Source organism: Haemaphysalis longicornis, unplaced genomic scaffold (genome assembly GCF_048455015.1).
Source record: "Haemaphysalis longicornis isolate Haplotype H1 unplaced genomic scaffold, Haemaphysalis longicornis Haplotype H1 scaffold_12, whole genome shotgun sequence".
Classification (NCBI taxonomy): domain Eukaryota; kingdom Metazoa; phylum Arthropoda; class Arachnida; order Ixodida; family Ixodidae; genus Haemaphysalis; species Haemaphysalis longicornis.
In genome coordinates, this window is record NW_027526225.1 from 89,165,206 (window position 1) to 89,182,965 (window position 17,760).

Here is a 17,760-nt window from a genome sequence, read left to right on the forward strand (position 1 = left end):
TTGCCATATATATGTGAAAAGCCAAGGAATAAAAGTCAGTTGTAAGTCAGCGCTCGTGTTTGTCGCATTCTTTTTCTTGTGTCTCAGTTTGCGCTGTTCACCTTTTGTAATCATGTACCAACTCGCCCAAGCCTTAACCTCTGCGCTCTGACTGTCAGTCTACGCATCTTGGAAAAAATCATTCTAAAAGTGGCCGCTATGACGACTCTATCATTGTCACGCCGAGTTTCATTTAACTGTCATCGCTCAAAGGGAAGTTTTAAACGTTATAGAATTCCCGTCTGCTGTGCAATACATGACCACGCGTCCACGGGGGAGTATGGTTACATGCAGGAAACGGCTGTAACTCAAGTTTTATCGTAACTATCCCGAAACAAATTACATGGCAGCTTGCTTTCACGACGACTGTAACATTACGTCGAGTTTCATGTACTTCTCTTGAGTACGTAGATCCTAGTGAAGGTGTAAATATTGCGGTATGGCGGTCTGCTGTCAATACGTGGTCTTCTACGGGAGCTAAACAGATAGCCCCATATTCGGCAAGGGAAATAAAACTCTGTTACTTCTAAGCTTCATTCAGCTAATTAACAAGGAAGTAAGCTCAATCGCCATTTACAAACGAACATGTCTTACTTCGTGCGATGCGTCGGTTGAGATACAACCGACCAAAGCATCGCTAGTCGTCCTTTCTCACAGAGTGAAGGGCTGATGAATTTTTTTTTACAGAAGATATATATTCACCGCTTCTCGATAATGTTGACCATGTTAAATTGATGGTTATACCGCGCAATACTACTTGGGCAAGAGCGCAACTGCATGGAATCCCCGCTGACCGTGACGTCGATTGAGCTGGATACAAACGATCCCAGCTGTTATGAAAAAAAAAAAAAAAAGCAGAAGAAAATAACAAACTATAACGAATACATACTATGATCGCCGCGCGGAACGTTAACATAACCAATCACGCCATGCGTAGTATGCTCCAGTACACGTCAATCGTAACCACGACGTTATGAATTCCATGTTGACGCCAAGGCTACATCACAGAAATGAGGCCGATCTGGTCCGACTACATCACAATTCTGCGTGCACCCTGTATAGATACACTGCACATCCCTTCTGAATTCTTTTTTTTTTTTTTCCTTGTTGATAGCCACTCCTTTTTGAAGTTTGCGGAAAAACATAGGCCGGTCGCGACGTTGAAACATGTTGACAACGGACTCGATTAAAGATGCGTCAGCTTGTAAAAGCAATGTCTCGTCCACGGTGGCTTTTCTCTAACATAGTTGGAAGTCTAAAAAAAAAAACACGTGAATTATAAGCTACACTGAAGCCCGTAGGGGCCTATGTACGCTTGCAGTTGGATTTGCTTTCTAAACGTATTTCTAAATTGGCGGCCTGGCCAGCCTGGCTCTGACTCGTGCTTTGGCTGGATACGGAATGCAAGCCGAAAGCACCGAAAGTAGAACAGCGAGAACAGCCAACAGCAAACGCCATAGTTTCTTCACTATAACTTTCCATACCAAAGTTTTCTCGCTTCCTACCACAAAAAATTCGTCTGTGCTCGCTAAAAATATGTCTGTTCAGGTGCTACCGTTGCTACCGTTCAGAGGATTAGCGTTCCAGCTGTTGAAGACTGGTTAAAGCACAGAAGTCGGTGCGCTGTTTACAGCTCCTGGGTCAGGGAAGGCCTGAGACTGATTCGACAAAGTTTTACGCGAAGAGCACCAACGTAAAAACTGGTACTTGTACAGCTATGCTCTGTTCTAAGCGGATTTGATTAGAAGAGTGCATGCACCAATCGGATTGTCCCAGATTGCACAAACAAGGGCGGTAATTTCGAAATAGGGTAGCTAGCATCATGAAGTCACCCAAGATCGCTTTTAGTACGACCAAATTGCGCTTGCTCGGTTCCATGGTACTACAGCCAAAAAGCTTTTAGTGTGGCGCTCTTTATTGCAACAGCCGACGTGACAAAATTGGGTCCGTGACTGACCGCTAGTTAGGCGATGTTGAGCGATACCAGTCGCTTAACAAACGGCCACTGACTCATTTCTGCCACATCGCCTGTGTATCGTATGCTTGCTTCCGTAGGATTAAAACATCTTTAAAAGCGAAAAGCTTACTTATTTATTTATTTTGTTTGCAATACTGCTAGCCCTTGCGGGCTGTAGCAGGGGTGGGACTCGCGTCGCTAAACAGGTGAACAATACACAATGTTAAGCAAAAAACAAGTCCAGCCGTCGTTGAAAGTCCTGTGAGGATCTACAATCTGTAGACACCTCGGGAGGAAGTGCATTCCAATCAACAATAGATCGCACCAGAAACGAAAACTTATGCACATCCACCCGCGGTACATATGCCTGAATAACAAATGAGTGATCGAATGTACGAGCCGACACTCGTCCTCGGGGGCGCAGGTATATTCCGGGATCCAGTTTGTAGTTTTTATGATACAGGTCATAGATAAATTTTAAACGAGCTATTTTCCTACGTGTAGCTAATGGTTGAAGGTCAGCCCTAGCAAGCAAAAGTGATACAGACTGTGTTCTCCTGTAATTTGAATAAATAAACATCGCTGCCAATCTTTGGACTCGTTCAAGTTTGTTAATAACTCGGATGGTAATAAACGCAAGCCCAATTTTTTTTCGTTGTTTTTTTTTCGCAGGTTCTCGGCGAGAGATGGCTGGAACGTCGCAGTCGACGCTGTCATTTACTTGCTACTGGATCAGCGAGCCAAATGCACCATGCCACGCACACAAACCTGTGCTCCGTACCCTCTTTTCATCATGCGAGGATTTGCCCCCTGCGTCGCTGCAAATATCAGATGCGCGGCAGAAGTCTGCTGAGGGCATATACGAGGACCCGATACAACAAGCAGTTTGTGAGCTTGTATTCAGCGGAACTCTCTCCCTCAATCAGTTAGAGGCAGCGACCTTGGCCGTAGCCACGCAGTGGTGCCTTCACGAACTCGAGAACCCTGCGTCTTCACGACTTCTACAGTGGCTGGAACCCGACCGAGTTCGTGGCTTCTGGCATGGCTTCATTGCGCAGGAGACCGACCTTCCACTCCAGTCGGTTGCATTTGGAACGTTTGTCGGCCTCACAACGTTCGCTGAGCAGCACAGTATCTCCGGGTTTTCACGGGAGGCACGGTTTTGGCTGGACTGCACGTTTAAGCACGACGAAAAAGTCCTGCACATCTACGTCAAACCTCGGCACACGTGTGGGAGAGCTGGCACCGTCGATAGGCTCACCGTCAAGTATGACGACATTTATCGCATGGTAATAAGCAATGAAGCAAAGTGCACAAACGTCTACCTTCACGTCAAAACTCTCCCGCTCATCCATAAGCAAGTCCAGCACTGCCTGGAAGACATTGTTCTCCTAAAGAGCAACATGTCTGGGCAGACTTGCGAGCTGATGCAGTTTGAGCGAACGCTTGAAATCGGATGCACTTGCTCTTTGCGGTTGCAAAGCACTGACCTCGCAGGGTGCTTCGTCGTAAAACTTTGCATCGTTGACAGAAATAAGGCGAGGCGAGGATTGGGTCGCCTTGCTCAGCGGTGCAAGAAAAGTGCAAAGTTTGTGTACGCGCCGGTCGTCACAGTGCGCACTGGGGGTGATTTGAGACGTGTAAAGCAGAGACTCATCACCACAATAGGTCCCCTGCTGCAGTTCCCATGCCGCTATGCCCTGAATGCGTTACTCCAACGAAGCAACGATGCCGCGGCTCAATTGGCACTGCAAGACGAAGACAATCTCAACATTTTTGTGACATGTATGAAGATGTGTGCAGGCATCGACGAAGATGCACTTGAACAGGCACTGTTTGCTGTTTGTGTTTCCATCGAAAACGGAAGTGTAGTAACCATTCATGCTGCTTTACCAGCTCTTTTCAAAAAGTTCCACGGGCACTACACGCCAGTGCAAATTCCAGACAACTGCTGTTTGGTCCGGCGGTTGGTGTCGACTCCGTCGAATTTGTTCCTGCTCCCGCCTGAAGTGCAGTGCAAGAATCGGGTACTCCGCAGCTTTGACCACGACTATGCCCTCCGTGTGACCTTCCGCGATGACAACCTGGACTACTTGTCGCACTCTCTGATGTATAACCGAGAAATGGACAACGTTCTCGAAACAACTGTGGCCTCGCTGCTCCGAAAGGGAGTCTGCATTGCGGGTCGGCATTACCACTACTTGGGGAGCTCTTCTAGCCAACTGCGAGATCATGGAGCATGGCTGTATGCTAAGGTAGGTTCTCTGTTTTGAGGCTGTTGCAAAATAGCTCAGGAAGCGGATTATGCCCTAAAGCCACTTCACTATCTGCCCAGTTCGCTATTTTATGGTGCCAAAAGACATACAGTAGATGCCTGTTAAGATGAACGCAAAGGGACCGTAAAAATTTGTTCGTATTATTTTTGCATTGTGGACGTAACAAGAAAGCAAGCATGTTGTCCGGCTGAACCATTGTGTTCGTCTTAACTGAGTTCGTCTGAACAGGAGTCCACTGAATTTTAAAGCACAATCACTCTGCTTTATAAAGTTAAGTCGTTAAGTCCAGCGGCAAAAGTGTTGCTGCAAATGCAAATTTATCCTTGCCTTTTTTTTGGCTGAGCAACTCTTCTTCCCATACTTTAGAAGAACTCTGTATTTATGCTAAATGTGAAATATTACGTGTGTTTCAGCACAACATGTGGTTTGCCTCAAGTGACCCTGACGGTCTAAGATAAGAGACTGTGCTAATTTAATGCATCGTTTGCTTCATAACCGTCCTTTTGAATAAGTGGGGCTTGTTTGATGGTTCGTGCTGCAGAACTTGGCAGGCATAGGCTAAGCGCAGGAAAATGTGGCTGCAAAGATGCAGGAATCACGCTTTGTGTGTGCTCCTAATGTTCCACAAATTTCTGTTCAAGGACAATGAAGGCAGGACAGCGGAGGACATCCGTTCCTGGATGGGCGACGTGTGCCACATTCCGAACGTGGGCTACCGAATGGCACGCATGGGCCAGTGCTTCTCGTCCACCGAGGAGACCGTGCGCATTCCCATCGATGGCGGCACAAAGAAAGACCTCCCTGATATTGTCGGCGGCACACACCCGGAGTCTGGGAGGCCGTACATATTTTCTGATGGCATCGGCATGATCTCGGAGTCACTCTTGGAAAAGGTTGGCACCCACGTTTGGTGCAGGAATTCGCAATGATTGAAAAATGTAATGAAAGTTTTAAAAAGGCTGTTAAATAATAAAGTCATGGCAACACATTATAAGCCCTTTAGGTAATTAGCTGAAAATGCTGCTAAGTTGCAAGCAAAGTTAGCGTATAGATGTCTTGCGGATGTGTAGTGCAGCTTCTTTATATTTTGAAATGTTGTTTCATTTTACAGGACCCGGAATGACTAGCAAAGTCTATTCAACATATTGCTGAGGCCCATTCGAAACCAAACGAACCTGATGTGACTGCTTTACATAAGCAGCTATTTCGTTTCAGCACATTCTATTTAAATAGATTCTACCAGTGTCAGGCCATACACCACCACTATCAGTGGTAGTGATGATAGTGATTTCGTATATTAAGTCTTGTATGAGTGATTTGTCCATGTATTTAGATATGAAGCCCAGCTGCCTACATGGTGTAAACGTTTTTTACGTTCAAATCAAAAGTATCTAAAAAACTAGCCAACCAACATCGCCTATACTGTATACGAGAGCCTATGCTATAGACCCACTATGAATTTGCTAGGCGAGAGAATGGTTAGGAGAACAATTTACTTATGTGACTCAACTATTGCAATGCTACGGTGTGACATACGAGTAAAAATCTGGCAAACAAAACTATTGATTAGCTGATCCATCTTTCCAAAGGCCTAATAGTGATATTGAACTTTTAGGTACCCAAACAAAGGAGTAAAATTTAAAAAAGAATACGGCCACCTGCTGGAAGATGTTGAGCACTTTGAAAAATGAAATTTGTTCCCAACAGCTGCTTTTCATGCCAAGTTTTCCACACACTTTGCTTTGCGCTCAGCTCATTACAATTTTTTTTATGACACCACGCAGGCATGCGAAGGGCTCGGCTTAGTGGAGTTGCCATCAGCTGTTCAGATTCGCTATGCCGGCTACAAGGGAATGCTGTGTCTGAATCCAGATCTTTCCGGGGACCAACTTCTGTTACGCCCGAGCATGAACAAGTTCAACTGTTCCACCTCTGATACCCTTGAAATTGTACAGGTGTCCGCTCCGTGTAGGTTCATATACGAGCCGTATTTCTTTCAAAGTTGAAAAGTGAAAGCTTACTTTTTAGCATGGTTGAAAGGGCAAATAAGTTGTCATGACAGGTTGAGCACGCAGTGGAACCACTTGAAAAGCACAGCATAGTTTGCGGTGATGAAATGTGAAGATGGAAATGCTGTCACAAATAGTATTGGAAGAATGTGGTATACGAGTTTATAAAAGACGAGCTGTATTTCTTCCAATGTTGAAAAGTGAAAGCTTACTTTTTAACGTAGTTAAAAGCGTGAAAAGTTGGTATGACAGGTCGAGCAGGCGATGGAGCCATTTGAAAAGCATAGTTTGCAGTGATAAAATGTGAAGATGAAAATGCTATCGCAAACGGTATTGGAGCAAGGTATGATACGAGTTGATACCACAGGTATGCTTAGGAATGCGTAGAGACTTTTGTGTAATATGGACAAGAAAAAAAGAGAGAAACAAGATTTACGAGACCACTTGTGAAGGCCAGAACAGTTGTCCACCTCATGCAGTGACATCATGTTGACTGTTACATAATATGTTTTTATAGTTTGGCTACTACACTCAACAATGTTGAAGGAATTTATGAAGTGATAACCCTAACAGCTTGAGTTTCTCTTAAATGCAACATTTATGCAAATTAGTAAGCCTAGCCAACTCTCTGCCTCTCCGTTCTTAGTTCACGGTGCTAATTTCTTCTGATTGGTGAGCTAATTGGGAAATACAAAAGTAGTAGACAGTACCACTACTGGACACACACACCTTTTTGCAAATGGACTAGATTTGATGCAGGCATTTTTTTGCTTGCGTTGAAAAAATCTCCATTGCACCTCCAAACCTCCAAACTGCAGTGATCAAAGAAAGGTGTTTAGGACAAAGGAAGGCCTTAGGCATGTCTTAGGCACATTTCAGGTCTTAATATTGTTTCTAGCTAAATTACTGAACCAGAAATTTATTTCTAGCTAAAAATATTTCTAGCTCAACACAGGCGGAATTTCTAGCTAGAAATTCAGTTTCTAGCTCATTTCTAGCTGGATTGAGATTTTGTACCGGCTGGCAGCTATTAATTCCAGCTAGCATTTGTCAGTTCATCTGGAAGAAAAACACCCTGCAAGCTAGAAGTAATATTCTCTAGACTGAGAATTTTTCTAGCTATAGGAGCTGCTGATTCCAGCTAGAATCTATAAATCTAGTCGGAAATGAAGCTGGAAATTATAATTTCTTGCGAGAAATGCTCTTTCTAATTTCACGGGGCGTCTTTTCCTAAAGTTGTCCCAGGAATGTCCTCAAGTTGCTTTTGGTGGCAATTCCTGACACAGGCCCGGTGTTCCTGAACCGCCCCCTGATTACCATCCTGGAGCAACTGGGTGTTCCCGGCCGAGTCTTCCTGCGCCTCCAGCAGAGAATGGTGCTGCAGCTGTGTGATGCCTTCGTCAGCGACGAGGCTGCACTTTCAGTGCTGGGTGCCCGCCTCAACATGCATCAGCTGCCCCTGGCGAGACTCCATCACCAGGGGCTGTCCCTGGTCGGGGAGCCGTTCATGCGCTCCCTGCTTCTGGCCATCTACAACAGCACGGTGGGCAAGTGCTCTCGCGTGACTGAAAGCAGGGGGAGGGGGTGTGCACAGCTTGCGAAGCGATTGATTGATTGATTTATTGATTATAAGCACTTTAATTAATGCTCGTATAACAAATGTTTAATTAATCAATCGATTGATTGATGAATTGAATATCAGCAATCTAACTCTCGTATAAGAAATGTTTAATTAATCAATTAATAGATTGGTTAATTGATTGAATGAATATCACCATTCCAATGTTCATATAACAAATATTGAAATAATTAATCGATCGATTGATTGGTTTATTAAATAAACATTATATGAGAATTAGAATGCTGATATTAGGGCGCCCACCTAGTCAGGGATGAGTGCTGGCAGAAGGTTTGAGTATATGGTATCAAGTAGGGTGCTGTGAAGGTGCAAATTTGTTTGTGATTTCCAGAGGGTGATGAATTCATCTCTTGTCAAGCAGTCAGTTGGTTGAAGTCTAGTCTAGTCTAGCCTTCCTGTTTAGTCAGGCAGTGTTTGTGTTGTCTAAGCTGCCTGTATAGAGTCGGACAGCAGATAGTGTTCACGTAGTCTGGACTGTTTGTATGGGCTGGTCTGGACCGTCCTATGTGTAGCCTAAACTGTGCCTGTCTGTCCATCCGTTTGTTGTAGAAACTGGCCTCCTCATAATTACCCGACCACTCAAAGGCACACTGAAGTGAATTTGTCTCAGTCTAGCCTACTAGTCTACCTGTCTAGCCCAAACTGCCTGCCTGGTCTAGACTGTGTTTGTGTAGTATAGATCTGTGTAGTCCAGTCCACACCATCTGTCCATCTAGTCTACACTAGACTGCCTGTCTACAGTCTAGCCTGATCTAGACTGTATCTACTCTAGAGTGTCTGTCTGTCTTAGTCCATCTGTTGCACGTAGCAGAAATAAAAAGCTGCTTCAAGGCAGCATCCTAAATGGACAGTTAGGTGAACTTGTTGAAGTGTTATTTGTGGCAATGAGTGCAGTTATTAGATCAGGTTGGTATAGTTGCCACCCCACAATAACCGCAGCTTCCATTTTTCCCCAATCTTCAGCCGGTCTCAGGAGTAAAGGCCAGATAGCTGTGCCCGAAGACCGTGGCCGCAACATGTTGGGCGTGCTGGATGAAACGGGCACCCTGGAGTACGGTCAGGTCTTTGTCCAGTTCTCGGAGATAAACAGAGACCGACAGACTATGAGCCGCAAACGCGCTACCCGCATCATCACGGGTACGTCAATCTTGTGTTTTCACATCTGTCATGCGTGGGAGTGAAGTGCCTAGAGATGGTGACAATTGAAGCTGCAAATATTGAGGAAGTTGAGTTGATTAACCTCCAATGTCAGTACGTATTCTAAACGAGATTAGAAAGAGTGGTACAGGTAGCATAAGAAAAATCGTACCTGCAGCAACCCTTGTGTAGGAAGACTGTAAACTGCCACTCAGATGAAGTTCACTTGAACGAACATTTCAGTCAAGTGCACTTTGCTAAACTCCCATGCCTGACATGTTCTTGTGTAACAGTTCCATCTAAGTGAAGTTTCATTAAAGTTTGTTCATTTGAAGCAGCGCTGTAAACGGTGCTTTGATGAATCAGTGCGTTATGGTAGTCAAGCTTCTTCCACGTCTAGCTTTGGGAGTTGTCACCACCATAAAAGCGCTGAGGTTTTTCTTATCTAAAAAGCAAGAAACCGGAGAGCACATTCAAACCTGTCCTTGCTACTGAACACACAGCCACCTAAGCGAGTGGATAGTGGAATGAGCAGTAGTTAGCAAGTGTGGGGGCAGGGTATCAGATGTGCCTTGGAGGTGGTTTGGCAACATGGAAGAGAAAAGGATGGCAGATGATGAAACTTGCTTCTTGGTTTCACAAAACGTCACAGGATAGTGAGGGGTTAACTTCTGTTTCGATGTCCATGACTTAGCAGCCTGACACCTGACAGTAGTCGGCAGTAGTAGACAGCAGCCTGACAGTAGTCGAGTACACATTTATAGGGGGATGATTGCGTGAGTTCGCCTTTGGTGCCACTCCTTCAGTGGGGGATAGCATATCTTGGCAGCTAAAGAGAAACAATTTTGGGGTTTTCCAGATATTAACTGTGTTCCCTTTATATCGTTGCTGTCTTTTAGCTCTTTCACCTACCTAGGGTTCCTTTCCCTCTCACACTGTCGCAAGATTACGTTGATGCATCCCTTCTATACGTTGTCAACTCCAATTAAATTTCCGTAGTTGTTCGTCAGCACTTGCAGTTGTCTTGTACTTCATCTATGTTTTCTCTGCTGTTTTTCAAGCAGTAACGTCTAGCGGGCAATGAGACAAGAAGGTTGTGATTGATGAACTAGAGGCTAGGGAGGTGGGGTAAAGCTGTAGGGCCAAGATGTTGGAAACTCGGCGCTCTCTGGAGAACATGTTTAAAAGGTTGGCACCATCTAATCGCACACAAACTGCTGCAACTCGCCGTGATGCATTCGTTTGTGTGGGCAGGTACGGTGCTTGTGACCAAGTGCCCCTGCCTCCACCCCGGGGACGTGCGCAAGTTCGAGGCCGTCGACGTGCCGGCCTTGCACCACATCAAGGACTGCGTTGTATTCCCAGCCAAAGGGCCTCGGCCGCATCCCAACGAAATGGCCGGTGGGTTCCTTATCTAAGCTACTCTCATGACACACGCAACCAACATGAAGGGAAAAAGTTGACATCCACCTAAAATGCGGAGGTGTAAAGATATGTTAAACAGCTTTCTCAGAAACTTCACAGGTGACGAAAAAAAACAACTCATCCTGGTCTAGTATTCTGGTCGTCTATACAAGACTAGGATGAATTTTTCAACTGAAAAGTTTCTGAGAAAATGCATTCCTACAGGTGCATTTAAGGTGGATGCAAGTTTTTCCCCCCGTACAACACCTTTTGCTATGTTGAGGGCTTCCCCTAAACTGGTTGTATAACACACAGTCAATGTGTTTTCTCAGTCAGTCACTCTCAAATCCATTTGTATGGATGCTGGGGGAGTAGAGAAAATAACTGCACCATATACACGTTTTTTCATACTCAGGCACTTTAGTCAAGCAATAATCTGATATAGAAAACCATGTTCGTTTGGGTATCGTCCTAATTTTGCCAGTATCAATTTTGGATAATATTGGCACTACAACACCTGGGTTGCCCGGCTGCAAAGGGACCAAGGCATAGCTACAATTTGAATTCCCTTCTTTGGGTACTTTTCAGTCTCGAAAAAATACGGACAACTCCCGGTCACTGCACTGCGGACAGCAATTTGTCCTGTTGTGCTTGATAGCAGAGTTGATGTGGTTGCCTTTTAAGGCGGCTCTAAATTTCCCAAGAAAAAAAGTACTTGAAAACGAGTGAGCCGTAGCTAGGAGACCGCATCTTCCACATGACAAATACATCCCAGTAATCTCTGAAAAGGAATTCCTGTATGAAAAGGAATTCCTGTATAAAACATGGTACAATGGTTTGTTGTACTTGGGCCTTGCTGCTTTTCACGTGCTTGTCCGTATTTATCTAAATGCACAGCTGATTCTACCCGCCACGTCCATTCAAAGCCATTCATTCTGGAATGCCAGTGTAATCATGGGAACAGGTTAATTTAAGCGGTTCCCAGGTTCCCATGATGAAGTGCCAACTAGCTCGCATCCTGTAATGCTTCCAGTATGGCATACCCACTTTGTTCAGGAGATGAAAATGCCTGCAAACTTTTCTGTTCTGTTTATTCTAACTGTCAACCAAAATCGATTATAATCACTCCTTTTCTCTTACTTGTTGAGGGGAAGCTTTTTATTTTTAACTGTAGTACGCGACATTCGCAGGCTCCGATTTGGATGGGGATGAGTACGTGGTCATAGCGGACAGGGACCTGCTTTTTCCTGGTGACAACCATGAGCCCATGGTCTTCAGCGATCACGTCGTCGAGGGAAAGTCCTCTCAAAACCTGGTATGCATGCAATGCTTGCTTTGCTGAACGGTCTGCTTTCGAGAAACACAAATTCCACTTGGTGTGTAATCGTGAGTGGTCGGAAAGTTACGGAGCTTAGTTATGCGTGGGTTGCCTCTGTGTTGAAAGACACACTGTTCTTACGCACTCCCCATTTGTGTCGTCTACAGCTACTTGAAATTGAAATTAACGAAAATGTCTGTCTGGATTCAAGGCTGCAAACCTCAAGCCTTCAGGATGTGGGCATGGTTGCCCTACTGTGCAACACAACTGGAGGAGTGATCACAACGTGTAGATATGCAATGCCTTTCATACGAGCTCAACTCATCGGGTGTTTACTTGCAAAAAAAACACAGAAGGCAGGCAGGGCTCGATGACAACTGTTTTTCTTTTTTGCCCTTTTGTGCTGCATCCTATCACTTAGGTGCCAAAGCATCACTGATTAGCATGGCGATTGCATGTTCCCTGCAACGGCATGCCCCTAGCAACAACCCTAATCGTTAAAAAATAAAGCAGGGGGTTCGTGATAAGGAAAACAGAGTTTTACATAATTCACAAAGGTTTCAAATCTTTTATTTTTTAATCAAGTGCAATTGTCAAATTCCTCGCCACCCCATTTTTTTGCTGGCTTTTGCGTTAGTTACGAATATGGAAGCAAGGGAAATACGGTTGCTTTAAAAACACTAACCTGAATGGAAAAAGAAACACAATGAAAAGAAAAAAACTGCTCGGCACACATGAATAAACAGATCTGAATTTGTGGAAAGCTAATTTCCTGATAACCGTAATTAATAAAAAATGTTCTAAATTTGCCAAAACAAAACGAAATTAAAAAAAAGAAGCACAAAACCGAATCAATCACTTGAACTTAACATGCTGAGTGTATAGCAACTTCAAAGGTACATTGTAACAGTCTCCCTACTAAGTGCATAGGAAGATACGGTGGAGAGGCCTTTATTCCTATGAGTTCTTCAACATTTATGTTGAAGAACTTTATCACCCTTTTTCCCTCGCATGCATACAGTGATGGGGGATGTATCAAATGCACTGTTTCCAGGCACGCTTTGGACCAAATTTCTCCCAAAGCCTACACAGTCTTTTAAGCAGCCCTAAATGGAACAGAAGATGAAGTGAGCAAGCGAAGATGAAGCGAGGAAGGTGAAGCGAACGGATGCAAGCAATGGAACGGAAGATGATAGGTGTAACATTTAAAGATATGAAGAGAGCAGAGTGGGTCAGGGAACAAACGCGTGTTAAGGACATACTAGTAGAAATTAAGAAGAAAAAATGGACGTGGGCAGGGCATGTAATGCGAAGGCAAGATAATTGTTGGTCATTAAGGGTAATAGAGTGGATCCCCAGAGAAGGCAAGCGCGGCAGGGGGCGGTAGAAAGTTAAATGGGCAGATGAGATCAAGAAATTTGCAGGGATAAAGGGGTCGCAGTTAGCACAGGACCAGGATGATTGGAGATCTATGGGAGAGGCCATTGCCCTGCAGTGGGCGTAGATAGGCTGCTGCTGCTGATGATGATGAAATCCCCCACAGATATTGACACAATTTTTGCATTTCCTCACAGCCAGAAAAGCTCCTTCCTTGCGTGCCTTCCGAACTTGCAGGCGGAGGACATGGCATCGTTCACCTGCAACTACATCAAGAATGACACCATCGGCGTCATGTCCAATGCCCACCTTGTCTGGGCCGACCAGCTGCCGGACGGCATCTTCTCCCACAAGTGTCTCGCACTCGCCCGGAAAATCTCCGTGGCCCTGGACTTTGCCAAAACCGGTGTCTCAGCGGGCCTGGACAGATCCGAACAGGTTCACCGATACCCCGAGTTCATGGAGAAGACGTGCAACAAGAACACCTACCGGTCGACCAGAGTCCTCGGTCAGCTCTACAGGCTCAACAAGGGTTTAACCGGCTTGGATTGCAACGGCTGCAGAAAGTCTGCAAGCTACAGCCGGCTGCTCGAGCTTTCCGGATGGCAAGAACACAGAGGGGTTGCTGAGAGAGCCAAGATTCTCTACGCGGATCTCATGAACCAGATTCTCAGCCGGTACGACATTGCGAGCGAAGCGGAAGTGGTCGTGGTTACCGGTCTGCCGGGAAACTTGCTGCCGAGCAAGAAGGGCAGGAACCACAGGCGAAACGTCGCAGCTAACGTCCAAAAGCAGTACCAAAACCTGGTTGAAATAATGCGGGAACGTTTCTTCGCCGACGCGGAGGCCGCGCTATCCGACAAGAGTCTGTCAGAAGCCGAGTCGATGCCGGTATTGCTGCGGATGGCTTCTGCCTGGTACATGGTAGGGCGAGATGCCCGTGTTGAGGCGACCAACTGCCATGGGTTTCCCTGGTGCGTTGCGGACGTTCTGTTGATGGTTTTGAAAAGCAGTGGAAAGGATAAGCGGAACGAAAGTTCGCGTTTGCCGAACCCGCTGTTGCGAGGGTTGAACGACGCGATTGCAAAGTGCTTCGCCAGCATGCCAGCTGCGAGCGTGGCATTCAAAGTACTGCTGCAATGGGCGGCCAAGGAAGGCGTACTGTCTCCTCCAGACATCACACCGCACCCTGGTATCTGCCGAGACTGTCTTTTTTTGCTGTTCTCAAATTTTGCCAGTTTGGGTACAATCGCAATGTTGTCGTCGCCGACTGGAAACGAAAACCGCGATGTTCCCGGCAGTCTCTTTGGTTGGCCACCTCGGAGCGCTGCGGCTTATGTGGTGGAGTTCCTGAGACACTTGGCGAACGCACCCGTTTGGGGTTTGCTCTGTCAACGGTGTCGCCAGCAGTCTTCCCAGGCTCACGTGGTGCCTTTGACGGCACTGAGGTGTTACAGCCACCTCGTGGTCTCCGGTTCCCCGTGTCATTTGGGCTTGCCTTGCAACCGACACTGTCGCGAGCTTGATCAGAAGTTGCAGGAGCGTGACCCCATTAGGCTGCAGGTGAGTGTGGACCGCCCTCAGAAAGTAAAAGCGAGGATTTCAGTTGTCAGCACTCTGCTTTTTAGTGCACACACGCTGCTTGAGCCTGTCAGGTTTTTTTTTTTTTTTTTAGAGCAAATCTTGTGCCAGTGTTAAACAGTAGTGATGGAAAAAATGCTAAGCCCTGTGGGTTCCTTGCAGGCACAATTCTATTTCATACAGGTGTAGTAAAGCAGATCTGTTGCGCAATCTCTGCCTTGCTTAAGTAGAGGCAATTTTTGAAAGCTTATATGGTGCCCAGTGCTTTTACTTTGGGAAGATATCTTTGAAAATCACCGTATCTTGCAAATTCATCTGAATTTTTGAACCCCAACAGTGGAAAAAAATAATACGCCTCGGCACATTGATCCAGGGGTGCCTAATTTCAGAGCTACATGAGCACTGCTCAGAACGCAGTTTATTTTTTTTCACATATTTTAACGGAAATGCCTACTACATTTTCATTTGTACATACTTTCCCAAGAGAAAATGGTGGCTAGTTCGAGCTGGTTTATGGTTGAATTCCCAGCTGGTCCCTGCTGGTCATAGCTGGTTCCAGCTGGGACTTTAACCATAAACCAGCTGGGACCATCTACATTTTCTCCTGGGTTCTCGGCATAGCGTTTTGATAATATTGCTGCAGCAAAATTATGCTTACACGTTGCACTGAAATTGGGAATTTATACACGTTTGTTTTATTTGAATGATTTGGTGCTTTGCAGTGCCCCAAGCCCTTGTCCGACGGGAAATGATGCTTTATTCACCGAGAAATTACGTGTTCATTTGAAACTTTCATTGTTTACCCCACCATTCTTACTGCTGTAAAAAGAATGTGCACTAAATTTAAGCGCAAGCAGCTCGTTCTGCAACCTTACAAGACCTGCTTAATTTGCATAGCTTAAGTAGCTTGCGTAGCTTAATTTGCTTAAGTAGCTGGGGTGTCAATTGGCTATTCTCCATTTTCCTTGTACTGCTTTTTTGAGTGAAGGCTGCGTTAAAAAGTGGTGTAAGTGTTATTTTAACGAGGGAATCTTTCGAATGAATCAAACTTGCATTTTGTCTTCATGGCACCTTTATTAAAGTTTTTGCATTTATTAATTGTGATAAACAGGGCCATAGCCATGGCAGTTTCTTAGAATTTTGAAAAGGCGCAGAGGAAAGTTGATCTTGTGATATCTTAGCCCCATCCTGCCATATTGCAGAGGATGGAGAATGTCCAAGTTTTGAGGTTGGCTGGCTGTTTCCATCTGTTAACAAAAAGCCAAAAAAGCAGATCGTGCATCGCAATATCTTGCCCATTGGCAGAATCGCTCGCCATCACGAAAACAATGAAACAATGAACACGTTTATTGAAAAAAGAGAGGGCCCCCCTTGATATGGCCAGAGGCCTCTGTCAGGAGTCAGAAATGGGATAGGAAGTTAGAAAAGTCGCACGTGTGAAAGCATCTGCAGGAATTTTTGTCCAGCCATTACGTCCATTTCTTCACTGGCGAGCAACTCACCAAAGCGCAAATATCAAAAGAGGCAAGCGCAGATTTACCACTCGAGTTTAAAAATCTGGCAACGGAATACGCTAACTGCCCTCACCAACACACTATTACTGCGCGATGTAACGTGAAACAGCATAGCTCCAAGGATCTTATGGCAGACGTTTGGCCCTTTTGCGCGCGCGAGGTAGCCAGGGTCTCAATCTGCCTTCCCTTCTGTTGCCAGGTGAAGGACGCTGGTTTCCTACACCTGCTGAGGGAGGGTGTGGGGTGTGTCGAGGAGCTCCTCCGTCGCTGGTCGGGTGCCCAGGCGGTACGCATTCGCTACCGTGCCAACCGGTCCGGCAGCCACCACTACGCCCTCGTGTCGGCTCGAGGCCGCGACTGGCAGCTGTGGTTCCTCGAAGAGCTGCTGCTCCAGCCCTGGTTCGAGCAAGCCGTCGTACGAGGCAGTGTCGAGAGACATCTGTGACGAGCATCACTCCAATGGGCATCTTTGCGGGAGTTTCACAGCGCCCTCTCCATCCCCTGGTACTTTTATACCACCTGATATGGAAGTGCCGGCGATCCTCGTCTTTATCCCATCCCGGAGCAGTGAGTGGAGCAATTGACCAGCGCGGACACCTTGCGGAGCAACACGAGGTCGTCAGTTTGGGTGGCCAGCCAGGATGTCTCCCACAGGGCTGCTGTCTGCCGTTTAACACTAAACTTATCGTTTCAATAAAATGTTTATTCCCTCTCCCCGTACCCTTTCTTGAGCACATTAGTTTAATTGTTATCACTGATGCAAAAGCCGTTCTGTATACATTAGGCGACCGTTTTTTCGGACTCCGAAAATTCGGACTTGCTGGATATTTCGGACTTTCCCGAGGAACCGCCTGTTGTCTCATTGGAGTAATGGCTCACGGATTCTTCGGACTGCTCTTTTATTCGGACCACTTTTCGTTCCCGTCCAAGTCCGAAAAATCGGTCGGCTCTGTATGCATTCATTTGACAGGATCAGCTAGAAAGCCCGAATGTGCTGAAATTCACAGCATATGGCATTAGTGTACTGGAGCCCACAAAAATGAAATGAACCAAGCGATCAATGCACGAGAACTATCGGCGCGACACCTCCTGGCCCAGCACCTGCTGTTGAGATAGCAGAGTGTGCATGTGGGTCCTTCGCTAGCAAATGCATGTTTTCAGGATTTCGGCTGCAGTGCTTTGTTTGTCTCGAAAGTAGCACCCGGTGGAGTTTTGCACGGCAGGTAGTACCGTGTAGCTCAGAGATATGCTTGTAAGGTGCTCTTTTAATTCGTGAGCAATCTTTGCCGAGTATCCCACACTACCAACCGTGTATACACCTGCATAACTGGCATAGTTAACGCATTTAACCATTTTAATAGCGGTGGACATAAAGGGCCGAAGGAGATTTCTAAAAGCAGAAAAAGGAAGAAATCAGCAGCAAAAAATACAAAAGATAAACTAACTAAATCCAAAATGTTGTTTACCTCCATCGAAGACAAGAATAAAAAGTCTAAGAAACAAACCAAA

At 45.7% G+C, this 17,760-nt stretch overlaps 1 protein-coding gene across 1 annotated transcript; it reads left to right on the forward strand.

The window, feature by feature from the left end:
• Positions 1-1,450: 1,450 nt before the first annotated feature.
• LOC144162966 (uncharacterized) lies at positions 1,451-17,314 on the forward strand. Its single transcript, XM_077693710.1, has 10 exons — positions 1,451-1,742; positions 2,669-4,251; positions 4,914-5,165; positions 6,057-6,240; positions 7,568-7,828; positions 8,884-9,057; positions 10,312-10,458; positions 11,652-11,776; positions 13,394-14,719; positions 16,451-17,314. Exons 2-10 carry the CDS (start codon positions 2,683-2,685, stop codon positions 16,694-16,696), a joined length of 4,284 nt encoding a protein of 1,427 aa, XP_077549836.1. The 5' UTR covers positions 1,451-1,742; positions 2,669-2,682; the 3' UTR covers positions 16,697-17,314.
• The last annotated feature ends 446 nt before the right edge of the window (positions 17,315-17,760 follow it).